This window comes from Phyllostomus discolor, chromosome 7 (genome assembly GCF_004126475.2).
Source record: "Phyllostomus discolor isolate MPI-MPIP mPhyDis1 chromosome 7, mPhyDis1.pri.v3, whole genome shotgun sequence".
Taxonomy (NCBI): domain Eukaryota; kingdom Metazoa; phylum Chordata; class Mammalia; order Chiroptera; family Phyllostomidae; genus Phyllostomus; species Phyllostomus discolor.
In genome coordinates, this window is record NC_040909.2 from 23,229,328 (window position 1) to 23,245,712 (window position 16,385).

At 38.5% G+C, this 16,385-nt stretch overlaps 1 protein-coding gene across 4 annotated transcripts in view; it reads left to right on the forward strand.

The window, feature by feature from the left end:
• Nucleotides 1-16,385, forward strand: part of ZNF385D (zinc finger protein 385D) — a 759,183-nt gene that overhangs the window by 663,866 nt on the left and 78,932 nt on the right. For all 4 annotated transcript variants that reach the window (XM_036030594.1, XM_036030592.1, XM_028518327.2 and 1 more), the window contains one exon: nucleotides 9,914-10,076. In XM_036030594.1, the coding sequence (XP_035886487.1) occupies nucleotides 9,914-10,076 (163 nt within the window). The remainder of the gene's footprint in view (nucleotides 1-9,913; nucleotides 10,077-16,385) is intronic.

Consider the following 16,385-nt stretch of genomic DNA (forward strand, 5'->3'; position numbering starts at 1 on the left):
AGAAAACTTTTTTTTTTTTTTACTTTTTATGGTGTTAATCACAAAAGAACAATTGGAAAAAAAATGTGTCAAATGAAGCCCCTGTTTTGACACTGTCCCCCAAAGTATTGAATTTAAAGGTCTATTTTAAAATGGAAAACTAACATTTGAAAATATTAAAAAATAATATGGACTAGAATCTCAGTAACCTCATTGCATTGCAGCTTTTCACTTCTTCAGATACGAAAGCCAGAGAGTGCTGAAATGTTATGGTTACTAAGACTTTTAAATGTTACACTCACAATTTTTAAATATGTGATTTACAAGAGTAACCCTTCCTCCTTTGGTCTTCATCTTGAATAGACAGGGACAGGTGACATTAGTTCTGTTTTGTTTTTACTACATTTATCAAGGGGAAAGAAATTTACATAATGTTAATCTTTAAATTGCCGCCACCACCGCCTTCTTCTTCTTTCTTCTTCTTTCTTCTTCTTCTTCTTATTCTGCTGCCTTTGGATGCCAGAATGTAACCTATTCAACTCAGACAGTCTTACTTCAGACATGTTAATAACACTCATTAAGCCCAACTCTCTTTTCTATTTAGTCCACCCTTGATTACCGCTTTCATCCTGCCTTGTTGGTTTCAACCTTCCCTTTAATACGTTTCCGTAAATGGCTAATTCCATCCACTACAATTTTAACCAAGACAACAACCTCCTCCTAGGTTGAAGGCCACCTCATTGTAGCCTCCTGTCCTCAGACTTTACCAATCTTGATGTAGCAGCTCTAGTGATGGAACCTTTATCCTTATGAAATCAGCCTCTGGGGACCAAATGCTAAGATATGCTCTTATATATATCAGAAGAAATGAATCCTTTCTAGTTAACTGACTTTGATACAAGAATAAAAAGGGAATGGATAAAAATGATTCATTCTCTGGCTGACCTTGAAGATTGCAAAGCACTTTAAGACTCTTTTTTTTTTTAAGCTAAGTGATAAAAATATACTTTAGCTTAATGGAGAATTTGGAAATATGTTGTCTCCTGCACTGTCAGTTCGAGTCTTACTTCATTCATTCAGATGTTGCAGCTGATTAAGGATTGTGTTTCAGTGGTTAAACAGGAAAAACTATTTTATTTGCCTTTCAAATGGCATTTCCCAGTGGCTTGGGTTGCCATCTGTTGCTGATAACTCCCTAATTTAGCTACAGCCTAGACGTCCCCTCTAAGCTCCAGACGACATAATTAATTACAGAACCCATATTTTATTTCAGTGCTTCAAACTTGCAGGGGTGTCCAACCATTTGGCATCTCTGGGTCACACTAGAAGAAGAAGAGTTGCCTTGGGTCACACATTAAATACACAAACATTAACAAAAACAAAAACAGAATCCCATAATGTTCTAAGTATACTTACCATTTCGTGTTGGGCCGCATTCATAGCCCTCCAGGGCTGCCTGCAGCCCATGGGCTGTGGGTTGGACACCCCTGTTTTAGAGTCCTCAAACTTAACATACCCTAAGCCACCTCATGTTCTTCTCCCCACAAAATCTCGGACCCCTTTGAATATCAACACTTCTTAGGAAATGGAACCTCAAAACATGCCTTTGCAAGAAGCAGAAACCTGTGAGGCATCTTTGAGACCAGCCCTCAAAGTCCACCGTCAATTCTTGACATTTTTATCTCACCTATTAATCAAATGTGGGTACCCCCCTCTCTCTGCTTATACTGTCATCGTCACACTCTTAGCTGTGGTCATCTCTTCTTTGGGCCGCTAAGTGTAATGATAATGGATAATAATCCAACCCTCTGCTCCTTCCCCCTTCTTGTCCCCCTGTTCCCATCCAGCCTTGTTGTTCCTGCCAGAGTGACCTCATAAAAATGCAAATGTGTTTATGAGTCTACATGTCTTAAAAACCTTTGAGTAGCCTTGCATGTGAGCAGACAGTAAAGAGCATAATCCTTAACGGAGTCTACGAGGCTCTCAGCAAGAGCTGACTGGTGCCCAGCGATACTTCTGATGCCTGAAGGCTTCACATTTGGAGATATGAAGAAGCATCACATAGTTTTCCACACTTTTGTGTAGCACATCAGCATTAAGTTATTGGAGCTCATATTAAAATAACTGCAATGGGTGAATCCTCAAATAGAAAGATGCTAAGAATGGTATCTAAGGGCTGGGCCTAAGCTAGAGTGAAATTAAGAACGTGAAGTTTAACTCCTTTGCATTGGGACTTGCAAATATTTCTTTAGTATTTTTTCAAACCCTTTTTATTTTGTTTATGGCATGTTTTAATAGATCAGACTTGTAAATTTAGAGTGATGTATCAGTCTGATGTGTCTCATTTTACAGTAGTGTCTGGCCACAGGTCAGTGAGTTCTTCGTGAGCAACTGAATGGCAAAGGGCCTGGAATAAGTATGAGTTCTTCCTGGAGGTCTAGGTTCTTGAGATTACTTGTGTTCTTATACTCCCAGTGCACCCAAAGTGCTTCAGAAAATTGTTATGGTGCTTAAGACTGATGAAACATCTGGCTCCAATATCAACCATTATTTTGTAGACCTGAAGAATCTCCTTAACAATTGTGCAATTTAGAGGTGATCTGTGGGGCAACTTCATTAAGGGAACAATTGTAAGAGTTCTCAGATTTACGAGTTAGAAATGCTACAAACCTATAGAAAGAAGTCCTTCCTTGAGTTATGGAGAAATAGGAAAGTTAATCGTTTTCCCCTAATGGAAGATGTTCTTCTTCAGCAAATGCAGGATATGTGTTATTATGTAGATTTGTAGGGAGGAAAATAGGTTCATGATGTCAGGATTAGTTCCTCTATATTGTTTTAGAGCATAACATATTCCTCCATGAGAGTTTAAAATGGTGTCAACAGAGAAATAGCATTGCCACACTAAAAATTTTTATGTATTTAAAAGAATTTGGTCTTTTAAATAAATCTTAAACTGCAGAGTCATCTCTGGCATTACTCATTGAATTTCCCAGGTTTAAAAAAAAGTGTGTTAGTTATTCATCAGAATTAAAAAAAGTGAAACGATCTCAATACTAGTCCTTTGCAAAGAGAGCTCCCATAAATAGCACAATTTGCAGTTGGTGATAAGCTTCTCCTGTAGAAAAAAAATAATAGTTTGTGTTTGTGCCAGATGCTTTTACAACATTAAGTGCCATAAAAATTCCCTGAAGTGTGTTCAGCAGATAAGGCAAAGTGCCAGAGAATGGCAGAGAATTAAGTTGAACCCTGTTCACATATAAAATCCATTGAGACACCATATGCATATTTCCATTTTGAAATCAAAACACGAAGCTAACTCAAAGTGCATTGAATAGGCGCCTATTTAGATATCTAGACTGGGATCTAGGGACAAATGACAAGGAACATCATGTCTTTCCCTGTCTGTTGAGAGATTCTCTATAAGAGGGAAAAGACATTTAACCCTTCTTGTGTCAGTGCTATAATGCAGGCACACCCAGGACTACATGAAGGAGGTAACAGGTGACGAATAGCCATCTGTCAGCAAGATAAGGTGCTCTGTGCAGAGGGAACTAGTCATACAAAGGCTTGCAAATGATTTCTTTGCGTGGTATTTCTTAAGAGAATAAAAGGGAGGTATATCCCTCATTTATCTGCACTACAAGCAGTTATCCTTGCTGACGAACAGATATTGTGATAGAGAGGTGGGGTTAAGGGGGGTGTAAGTAGGGGGTTGGGTGGGTCTGGGGCAAGTAGGGGGCCTGGAGGTTAAGCTGGGGGTTACTTAGAGGAAGCATACATGTCATGCCAGGAAATAAAGATGTTTTCCTATGCTGATGATACCGACACCTACAATAGCCTGACCCACAGACATATTTAGAGTCAACATTTCTAATTGCCTCCAAACTTTAAATGATACATGACACTCACAAATGGAGTGAAGTATTAGCTAAGGACATTGTGAAGGGATATTGAACACTGACGAAGTAGAGAACATTGTTTCACATATACAGTTCCACAGAAGACATTTTTGTGATTATATCACTGGGATTAAAACTCACTTCAGGTTTCTGGCTCCCAAAAAGCTCCCCAAAATATTGAGCTAACCAAGCCAGAGTCAGATGTCCCTTTCAGCTCAACTAGACCATACACTCAGGGCTTCCAGAGCCCACTGTTAGCCTGTCCTCCAGTCGAGGCTCCAACATGAGAGGTCAGTGAGGCAGCTGCCTGGATCCCAAACACACGAAAAAGATGGTTTCACAACGGGAGCCAGGCAGAACCCTTCACAGTGGCTTTTCTCACTCAAATCAGTAAGTACTCTCTGCTTTCTCATTCACATCAGATGCTTGAAAACATTAAAAGCTTAGTGTTGAAGCATCGCGATGTTGTAGATGAGTTGAAGAGCTTTGAAAAAGAGTCCATCTAAATTATTTTTTTACAATCACATAAGTATTTGATGACAGGGTATTTTTGTTTCTTATAAAATAAAAATTAGAGTTACCTAATGTATCTCAGAAATTATAACATTCCTCCTTTCTTTTTTATTTAGACTTTTCCCAGTGAGTAGTGGTAATGTATAAAAATCACTTTACTCTTGTGGGATTATCTTTTTTTTTTTCTATTTTTTTATTCCTGTGACTATTACTGTCAATTTCTGTATTGAAGAGTATAGAAGACAGGAACACATTTAAAGTAAGGCATCAATCACTTGAGCTCAGAGAGAACACCCTTAATTGAGTCATGTTTTTTACTTTGGGACTCAATGCCAGAGAATTTTCCATTTTATTCGTACTGTAGTCATCTACTTACACATTAACTACATGATCACAAGTAAAAATAAATTAGTAAATACTGTTTATGGGACATGTAATTAAGGAATAAAAATGTCTACATCGCATAGCTTCCCCCATTGTGTAAGAGAATTTAAAGGTACGTGTATTCACAACAGTAAGGAAAATGTAAAACAATGAACTCTTCTACCTTTAAATTTCTCCTTCAAATAGTTTAAGTGGAACAACAGAAGAGGCACTCTACTTGGTTTTCCCCAGTGGTTTTTATTTGCCTGCTGGAGAGAAGCTTTCCTCAATTAAAAAAAAAAAAAAGCCCTAAGTACATAAAGAAAGAACCAGGACATGACTAAACTACATTAGTTTAATGCAAATAAAATAGTGAATTAGGTACTTGGAATAGTAAAGTTTTAACAGTTGTGATACAGGTCTTGGCTTTGCTTATTTTCTCATGGCACTGGGGATTCCTGCAGCCCCCACAAAATGGACTGTGGCAAAGCACTCCATGTGGAGGTAAAAATAATGGGGTCAGAGGGTCACACTGCAATAATAATTAGCTTGGAGAGAAAAAGTAGGAACTGGAAAGAGAAAGTCACAAGGACTTGGAAAGCACTTACATGGGGTTTTAAAATTGTACAAAGATTTTCAAGGTGGATTTGCTCTTTTGCCTTCATCCGCCTTGGATAGATTTCCTCCAATTATGTATGTATCTGAGTTATTTTTTTGACTTGTTTTTAAGGAAAGAAACTTTTGATAATTTTTCTTGGGTAATACATATTTCTGACATTTAGACATATATAAATGTTCAATCTTCAAATGATTATGCATTGATCTTAAAAGTGTAGACTGGTTATATATAGAAGAAGGAGTCATCTTTGGAGAAAATGCACTAATATTTAAGATGAGTGGTTCTGAAACTTTAATATGCACCAGAATCACCTGGAGAGCTTGTAAAACACAGATTGCTGATTCTGTGGGACTGGAATGGAGGTTGAGAATTTGCCTTTCTAGCAGGCTCCCAGCTCATGTTGCTGCTACTGGTCTGGAGACCACACTTTGTTCCAGTTGCTTTCTGTGGATGTTAAATTCAGCTGAGGGTTGGTTGATGAAAAGGGGATTCAGATAGAACAAGGGCTTGGAAATCTTTGATTGGTATACACAAAAGTGAGGTCCGACACATTGAACAAGGCCCTGACGGGGTATAAAGGATACTGCTCTTAATCCGCATGGCTGAGCCTGTGCCCCCTGCCTCAGAGTTTCACGTGAGTGAGTGTATGCTGCATACAATCAACTGTACTTAGATTAAGTAAAATAGTTAACATTTTTCATGGATTAATTTTAATGGCTCCCAAATATAAATCTAGAGTGTTTTAGAGTTTAGCATACTATATCATGTTTTAGCATTTCGTCTTCATTTTCAAACAGTAATCTAAGCTAAAATTTTCAATATCAGATCATTAAAAAAATAAAAAAGCATTCCTCTGGCTCAAGTGTTATCCCTGTCCTCCCCTAAGAGCAGCTTCAATAACTACTCTTTATTATTTTATATTGTATTTAATGTTATAATGTTCAATTTATTTTATTAAATTCAATATGTCATAAAATTACATGCTCTCCACCAACAAAGACCACATTGTTCCTTTTGAAATAATGTGTTCATGAAAATTAATCGGTTATGGTAACCAGATACATGTACTTACAATACACTTCCTAGTTTAAGAAAACAACATTTTAAGACACATTTATGTAAGGGATGTAGAGTAAAAGTATACAAGGTATTGGTGCTAAAGGAATAACGTGATACACGAATACTAAATATTTTGTGAGTTTCACAGGATAATAGCGATTTACAATGAAGCCTCTTACGTAGATGAGTGAGATAAGTAAGCCTCTTACTTAGATAAATGCGTGTGCCTGTTTCAGAAGGATGAAACTCTTCTCCCAAATGTTGGCCACCTAACAGCTATTTTTACCTACTTTGGAACTTGCGTTGTTTTTGAACTGGAAGCCATTTTGAAATGCCAAAGATTAGATTTGACGACTGACCAGTCTGACTGGCCACTGATGTCTACGATGTGCTGATGACATTTAAAGTGGCATCATCCTTTTCTGCCGGAATGTGTGCCCTTATCTTTAATGTCAGCACTCGCCTCTGCAATGACACTTGTTAGATTCATTGGTGCCAGGTGCTATTTCAAGGTTAGTAATAGGGATATTTCTTACACAATCCCACTTATTATTTAAAAGTTAGGTTGTCAAAGTCCAATTTTTACTGTTCTGCTCACTTCAGCATGTACTGTGATCATCTGATTCTGCTTTAGTTTTACAACACACCATTCTGAAATGTGTCCTCGGGAAGTAGCCCTCCTCTTTAACCTTGGAATCATTCCTGTGAAAAATAAGTGTTTGCTTGTGTCTGACGGTGCCCAGACTTGACTCAGAGACGGGCTGGTAAATAACAGGAAACAACCGGGGAGGGACTGTGGTGCGCTATGTTACATCCAGCATCCAGCGTCTCTCTGCCCAGACAGAGCCCAAAGAGGCATCTCTGGCCAACTGCTGTTTTTTGAACATCTCCCAGCAGGATTCTTTCTTAGGCTACAGTCACAGGAAGATTGGATGTAGCTGAATAATCTATCCAGTCCAGTGAAATGACAAAAAGGGGTAGTAAGTAAAGAGTGCTGAGTTGTTTTTTTCTTTTTTCTTTTTTTCACAAGGAACACGCTTTTTTCAACACACCTGTATCAAGTTAGACCAAGAGTTATGGAGCTCAAATACATAGATTGAAAAATTAATACTAGTATAACCCAAGAGCAATTCAATAAATTCTACAAACATTAAATAACAGTCAATAATAAAGAAAATTTATAATCTCCCAAAGGGTTATCTGTCTGCATCCGGTTTCCAACTGTTATGTCCACTTTCACTCCGTCACAATCACATCGATCTCCTCTGGTGCTGTGTCCCCTCTGTGTGCCATCGTTCCCCTAAATTCTGCTCTCCATGCCGTGGGTTCCTGTAGCCCTCTGGACCTTCATATCATGGGGTTTGTTTTTCAAATTTATGGGAGGCTTAGTTGGCTTTCTCTTAACTGAATAATTTTTAATTAAATGATTATTATCAGGGTGCTTTGGGACTGTTGTTCAATTAACAAGTGAGTATGCATTTTTTGTTTTCTTTTGTTTTTTAATGTATCAGGTGTCTCATTTGGGGCACCCTGACTATTGGTCACTTTATGAGCCCCTCCTCCCCACAGCTCCCTGAGCTATTTCACTTGTTGGAAGCATTGGCTTAGTTGTACCAGTTTGGAGAGAATTTTGGGGATATAAATATTCTCTTTACTTGTTGGGTTCTTTTGGAGTGAGTTTCTTAATTTCCAAAATAGTGATACTTTCCTGGTGACTGTGGTGTTCTAAAACAAAGTCTTGTCTGGTTTGAAATACCACTGAAAAGGCAGATTTGCTAGAAACCTTAAAATGTATAATTTGGAGATATTAATGTTAATTTAAACACTGTCTTTTAATATTTATTATATATAAAACATCCAGCTCTATACCGGGGTAGGCATGCTGACAGAAGAAAAAGAACTTTGCTTTAAGGGAAAGTATGTAGGCATTTGGCTGAAGAAGATAACCAACTACTTTGTGGACTTAAATGACTATAGCATATTGCCCTACAGCTCTATGTCCAAAGGACTTGGCTTATTAAGAAGGAGAACTAGACAGGAAATCAAAAGGGACACACCTCTCTGTCCATCAAAGTAGCATTCCCCATGTATAGTCAAGCCTACCCAGTCTAGTTCTGGTTCTTCAATTAACTGTAGCAAATCTTAACTCCATATTTTGGCTCACACTATGTCTTTTGATGTTATGTGTTGTTGGAAAACTTGTAACTGATGCATGAGTGTCCTCTCTGTTCAAACTGTTTCTAATATATAATTTCCTTGTCCAGTGTTCTTTCAATAAGGGTACCTAGTCCTTTCAGGATGCTTGTTAGAATGATGCAAATGAAGGTGTGGGTTATTTATCATTTATAAAAAGATATATCGCAACACCCTACCTACCACAGTGGCTGTAATGAAGAGAACAATGTGATTATTATTTTTCTTGCAAAATGGAACATTGGGTTTAAGCCAGCCTTTGGAGTAATGGGTAGTCTGACAGGCGTAGGCCTCCATTGAGACCCCTTCTTTGTCAGGTGACATTTTTAAAGGTTTTGAGCTGGAAAACCTGATCTAAGAATCTCCCTGCCCACTCCAGCCCACCCCAAGCCACAAAGGTTTTAATCTGCATAAATAAACATTAATACATATAGATTTCTTTATGATAATTTTCTATCTCTGTAAATGTGTCTCTGCAGTACCAAAATGATAGTGTGAAGCAAAAAGGAACTTGGGAAAATATATATTACTATTTTTGAAACATCTCAGAAGACACAGAAAAAAGAATTGTATTGGTCCCATTAGGTAGTCAAAACACAGCGGAGCCTCCTGACAGCAGATCTGGGCACGAAAGACCCACGTGTTGAAAGAATGTCACTGCCTTGAATTTCTCAGACTACTGTCTGTGGGAAGCAAGGAGAAAAGAAAGCATGGGAGAATTGCCCAGCTTCCGTGTACTCCATTTAGACTTAAGCAATACATTTGCTTTTGAACTTTCGAGCTTCAATCTCAGTCCCCAGGGTGCCAACTTCCCTTGTTATAGGTGAACTCCTTTCTGTAGACACCTGTTGGGGACTGTATTAATAAGGTGCCTTGTGGAAAGAAAACACACATTTCCCAAGCCAAGAAGGTGAGAGCTATTTTTTTTCCCCAGGGCCCTTGTTAATCCTTGGGAGCCCAGCATCTTCCATGGCAGAACAAAGATGATACAGGTGTAAATTCTGATTTTTTTCCACTCCACAAAGAAAATGTTGTTGATGTGTTAGTGCTCAGCTACGCTTCTCCTAAGAAAAGCAATAAAATATTTCTTCCTTCCATCCAGAGGTTTTAGAACTCGATTCCCATTGCTTTCCAGCATCATTCTAAGTAGAACCCCACTGTTTGGCCACAGCCAAAATTAGCTTGAATGGTACCTATTATTGAAAGGGAGTCTGTATTTGCAGTAATACAGAGAATGCTAGTTTAGAAATGAGCCTGATTGCATGGTTCATTTTGTTCTCCTTTGTAGAGCCAGGCTGCGGCCCACTACAAAGGCACGAAACATGCCAAGAAGCTCAAAGCACTGGAAGCTGTGAAAAATAAGCAGAAATCTGTCACTGCCAAGGACAGCGCAAAGACTACCTTCACCTCCATCACTACCAATACCATCAATACCAGCTCTGACAAAACAGGTTAAGCAATGATCTTTGTTGTTGTTGTTGTTGTTGTTGTTGTTGTTGCTGCTGTCATCATCGTTGTTCTTTGGGGTTTCTTCCCTTGTCTGACCCGGTGTCTGTTTGTTTATGTTTCTGCCACATTGATTCATGCTTGATCCATCTTTCTATGTGATGGTAATTGTTTCCTCTCATTTTTCTAACACCCTGGAGACACAAAGGTAATCACAAGTTATACTGCAGAGTTTGCATGTGACACAGTCCTTTGACTGTTTTAAAAGCCATATAGGAGTCATAAAGGCCTTTGAAGCCTTGTCCCCAACAACCCTGTTTGAGAAGTGAACCTTTCCCAGTGTGCATCGCTTGGACCTAGCATGCAGCACCAGAGCCCGAGACTGCATGGCAGATTTGATTTAACTGTGAGTGCACAGCAGCGCATGCCAAATGAATCGAGAAGGCCCTGATAAGGGCATTATTACTGACAGGACTTATTCTCATAAATCCCAAGCATTGCAGTGTTTTAAGTAGTAGCTGTGTTATTCTGGGCTTGTTACAGCTGGGTAACCTTTCCTCTGCATACACAGGTAAGTGTTATTGATACCAATTACTCTTTTTAACAGAGTCTTCACAGTGACATAATGGCCTCTGAAAGGCCCCTTGGGATAGCTCCTGCAAACAGCCAGTTTATTTGCAGTAGGGGATGCCCACGGGGTTTCCCTAGGCCAACATTTTAAAACAGGAGAACACTGGTCCTCAAAATGTACATGAAAGGAAATCCTCTGTGATTCATAGATACATCTTTAATAAATCGCTACCTGAAACAGAAGGGCTGGTACATGTTTCTCAGTCACTACGAATGGCAATAGTCAGGAAGCATTCATATCATTATAGATGGTAATGTCTTACCTGGAAGAGACTCTTCTGGCCATGACTGATGAAGACGTAAAATGCCACAGTGAACAAATAGAACAGATTATAGTGACTTTATTATACCTCGTTGCATCCATTAGACGCGTATATGCTACTCAGAGGATCTGGGGAGATGCTTGCTCCTCTGTGAATCTGTAAGGGATAGTGATGTTCTCCCCAAGTTCCCATGACAACATGGTTGTCACTCACCCAGGTATTAGTGGTAGATGCATTATGCAGTCCTTCCTGAGAACCGTGTGTACTCTCTGAAGCTGAGTGCTGCTGTCATCCTTGTACCCTGACACCAAGTGTAGGTGCCGAGTAAAATGTCTTTTGGACAGCTGAATTTTCTCTCGCCCCCTTGAATCCCTGATCCATTCCATTTTGTGTCACAGTGTACGAAAGTTACCAAAGAAGTGCTTGTCACCTTCAGTTCTTTAGTATCCAGAGTAAAAGCTGGATTACATGATTTTATTAATTTACATGTAAAACTTACAGGGAAAGCGTTCATCTTTTCTCTACTAATTTAAAACTTACTCCCCTCCCTTGGGGGCCATAGGGGATGAGCAATAATGATGCAGGCGAGTGTAGTTTTATTTCCCAGATAACTAGGGAACAAACTGGCATCCCTAAAGCGACACTTTCCAAAAAGAAACATCTTTCATTTGCAAACAGGAAGTTGGTAGGGAAAACAAAGAGATGGATTTCATGTAACGGGTTTGATTTAAACAGGTCAGTTTGCTGTGAAGAGTTTGATATAAAGAGTTTGCTTGCCCCTAAGTGTTTCTGCTCTTGGATATTTTCATTGGTAATGGCTATTTGGGTTATCTTGACTCTTCTTTAAAATGCAAAAGTCCCTGTTAGATTGAGGATGCACATCATTTAAAAATATACATGTACATGGCAGGTAGAGCTGCCCACCTGGGTTAGAAAAGGCACCTACGTGTGTTTTCTCTGTTACAAATGCCTTCTTCCATTCATCAACTTAAAGACTGAAATGTAAAGGGTGGCGGTCATTAAGACTCTGTTGTTCTGGAAGCTGTGTGGAGACAAGTTTTGGATTGGGCTATGAGTGACAACCTACAATTAACTGGTTCCCGGTGGAGTTGCCAGGCCTTACCTAATGGTCAGAATGGTGTTGAAATGGTGAAATCCCCTTTCAGGCTGGAGCTAGAGAAAATTCTAGAAAGGCAGAAAGGATAGTAAAATTTATATGGTTGACACAAATATTCTAAAGCTGAAGGACGTGATGGGCATTAGGAAGGACATGGTTATCCTAATCTGTGGGGATCTATATATCTATACTAAAAATGTTTTTTAAATAAAAAAAATCCCCACCACTTTCATAGTTTGAGAGGCCGAAGACTGTAGCACACTTACCAGATGTTTTAAGTCAAATTTTATCAAACTGGGATTTCCACAAAACCGTCTATAAATATTAGCCCACAAAAGCTCCTGTCATTTTACAGATTCCTGTCCCATTTGTATTACAATATAAATCAAAGGCACCTGTGCTAATCAGTTGGCATGTTCTTAAAACGATTGTTCTGGTTCCTCATACTGACTAGGAAGGAGAATAACCCTGAAAACAAAATGGGTCCCTGAACTATTTTCCCAGAAGCATCAAATACTTAGAGGCAGACAGAGAGAGATAAGACTCTAGAATTAAAGATCATGTATCCTTTAATAATAAAAGTATGAACCATTTTGCTTAATGCACAGTATTATTTTGTGATGCATGGGCTTTGGCATACCTAAAAGGTATAAATGTATTAAATTACATTTTGCTAATTTTACCAAATTATTATTAATAAAAATAATCCAACTACATTAAAAACTAATTGCTTTTAAAAAGGCAAAATACACAATGATTTGGTAGACAAGAGCCTTATGAGAAGGCTGTGCAAGAACAGTGGTGAAAAGAGCAAGAAGTGATGTGGACTTGAATTAGAAAATTGGCTTGGAGGTTTTCCTCGGTTTCTCAAGCATACCAGAACCAGATACTCATAAACAACAAACTTCCATCACAGATCAACTTGATAAAAAGAGAATTGTGACAAATAATTCCTTTTAAATTTCTGAGTCATGTATTACTACTTTTAATTGCTGCCTTAGGCTAACAAATAGGTCTAAATGACACTTTGGGTAGGCTTTTGTTCACTAACTTTATGATCTTAGAATGCCGTTTTGTTACTCATGTCAGTGTACATGCTGGAGGGGTGAGTAAGAGACAGTGCTTGGAGATCAGCCCCCAGAGGCTCGCAGAAAGCCTAGTTCCTCTATCTCTAAGCAATAAAGATACTCCCTAACTTTAAAACGTAACTTTATTCCACGTGATCTAATAAGAAGTATTAGTTGGTAAACATTCACAAAGAAAAATTTGCAAGCATAAGTAATATTTTAAAAAATATTTTTTAAAGATTTTATTTATTTTTAGAGAGAGAAGGGAGGGAGAGAGAGAGAAACATCAATGTGCGGTTGCTGGGGGCTATGGCCTGCAATCCAGGCATGTGCCCTGACTGGGAATCGAACCTGCGATGCTTTGATTTGCAGCCCGAGCTCAATCTACTGAGCTGCGCCAGCCAGGGCTTAAAAAATATTTTGAACACTGAAAATTGTTGGTGTATAGGATGGTTGCTATTTGTCACAAGAACATTTCATAGAGTAAACATTTTCAGATTTGACCTGAATAAGTTTATATGATCTGGCAGGGGTTTTTTTTTTATATATAAGAGTTTTCTACAGAGAAAGTAATGGCAAAAATTAAGAAATTATGCTCAAAGGAACTTGGCAATCTAACTTTCTTTCTTTTCCAATGAAATGGCAAATTCGGAATTGTTGGGTTTAGTCTTATGCTAGGCTGTCCTCTAATTTTTCTTTGCTTTCCCTGTTTGGGAAATCTTATTTGTTCCCATCGTCTGTCAGTTCGGTTAGCTAGATTATACTGCAGTAATCACAACTTCTAACTCCCAGTAGCTTTTCCAGCAACTAATTATTTCTCACTCACTCAACACATCAGCTGTGGTTTTCCTTCCGTGTTAATTTAACTCCGGGGCCAGGCTAATGAAGCAGTCAGTAGCTAAATATTACCAGGTCTATGGAAGAGGGAAAACAGAGCCATGAATCAATAGGCTTTTAAGCTTTTTGACGGAAGGGACAGATAACGCACCTCTCACTTCCACTGGTACATCATGTGGCCAAGCCTGATTATAATGGGCAAGAACGAATAATCTCCTCCAGGAAGGGGAAGCAGTGTTAGTGAACAATCACGTACACTATTCCACCACTGCTTCAACTGTCATTGGTGCTTAGGTGTCTCAGCGTTCCACACTTCTGGACTTGAAGCCTCCTAGTTGTCTTTGCCCCTTCGCATTCTCAGTTCAATTCACACATTGATTCAGCTGTTGGAATCCGCTCCCCTCACAGTCCCAGGAAATGTCTTTTCACATGTGGTTAGAGCCCAGTTCCTGGCATTGTGGTCTGTGTCTCACCCGTATGCTTGCCCTAGCCTCAGTTCTTCCCCCCAGACCATCATCTCCTTGCCCCACAGTGTGTTTAGCCTGGCCCGTGCACGGGTCCCAGCACTTAACCACTCAGAGACCTTCAGTGTGTCTGTGTGCTGAACTAACTCCACGGCCCTCTGTGATTTGACCACAACTACCTTTCCTGACTTTTCTTCCATTGCTCACCTGCAATATGTTCTACTAGAGACACACTTTTTGGGGTCTTTGTTTCTTATAAACTGTTCTTTTAAATGTCTTAAAAATCTATCATTTTTCTCTTTTTCTTTTTGCCTATGAATTCCTAAAAGAACCCATACTTTCCTAACTACCATATTGTATTCTTCGTAAAATATAATTTTTATGTCTTTACCTTTTTTTATTGCTCAATAATGACATGTTTGTTGAGTGTACATACTTGAGTAACCATTTTGTTTATTTTTTCTTTATGGGGTACTTTTTATGTAAGGAGAATATGTAGTTTTCAAACTTGAAGCAATGAGTTTTGTGTTTTTGTTCTTGAACGGAAGCATAGAAAAGCTTTAGACTTTATTTGTGAGTGATGTTTCCATGAAAGAGCAATGGCCCCCATTAATCTAAGGAATTCTGAGATGTGGCTCATCAGGTTTTAGAGGTGCAGATTTTCACAGGGGTCAAATCTAAGCCCTAAAGTTTGTTCGGTTTTTCTCTGAGATTCTCTAGCTGCACAGGTAAAGAACATTTAACATTTCTAATGCCCCTTAGGGCTTAACAATCAGGAATTAATTAACCTATTAAATATGTAGATTTACCCTAGTCATCTATCTGGTAAGATCTGAGAACATTTCTCCTGGATTCTATTACATAATTCTCTATCAAGTTCCAGTGAATTACCAATGTATTCATTAGATAAAGGTACTATGTTACAATGTAAATTTGCACTTTTCACTTAAGATTTAGTCATTTTTTGGTATCCATTTTCCCTCCCTTTTTAAAAAAAATATAATCCAAGGATGTGGTACTCCCCTCTCAAGAGTGCAGTGCTTTCGAATCTATTGCTGAGAAAGTCTTTTGAATGCAAAGGAGCATTATTTGCTCTGGATTAATAATTGAGTCTAAATGTTTATTGGAATTCACGTTATTTGTTCAGGGACTTAAAGCGATAAAGAGACTTATCTAATGATGGGGGGATAACTGATGTAAAATGAAGGCCAGCAACTGCAAACAAATACATCAGGAAGCAAAGCCACTTGGGGAAAGTCAGTCAATGAGAAGGTCGCCAAGTCTGGGTTCTTTCCTTTCCGGAGCATTAACTTGTTTATATCAGGCTCAGTGCCATACAAAACTAAGGACACACATTTTTTTCTTTTTCCATTTAGCTAGGAGGTAAATCATTAGAATGATGCTCTGGAAATGAAGGTGGTAGATGAATTGTTTGTAAGGAAAAGCCAAACTCAATGTCATTTAGAAACCAGACACACAATTTTCAGCGGAAGACAAATAGGAATTAGCTTTGTTTCTGTTTTCAAAATGAAGATGGGAAAAGTTTGCTTTTCTTGACAAAGGCTTTAAGCAAATGCCCCAAATGATAACAAAGTACAAGCTGGCCTTGATATCAGAAAGGCATGTATCTTCAATGTTGCACTACGCATATACGTGCAGATGCTATAGTATAGTATATATTATATATAAATATTTATGCACATATTTATATGCAAGATTCTGTCTTTAATACCTGTCCTTAAAATATCCCACTATACCAGGTCTTTACAATCAGCATTATACATTTTCTTTAAGAAGAAAAGTTTTGTGGCTTATGAATCTATAGCTCTGTTGTACTTGGAGGCAATATAAAGTGATTTGAAAAGGGGCACATTTCTATCAGCACTTACAGATCTGGTGCAGTGGTGGATAAATGCCTCCTTAGCGTAGTGGAAAA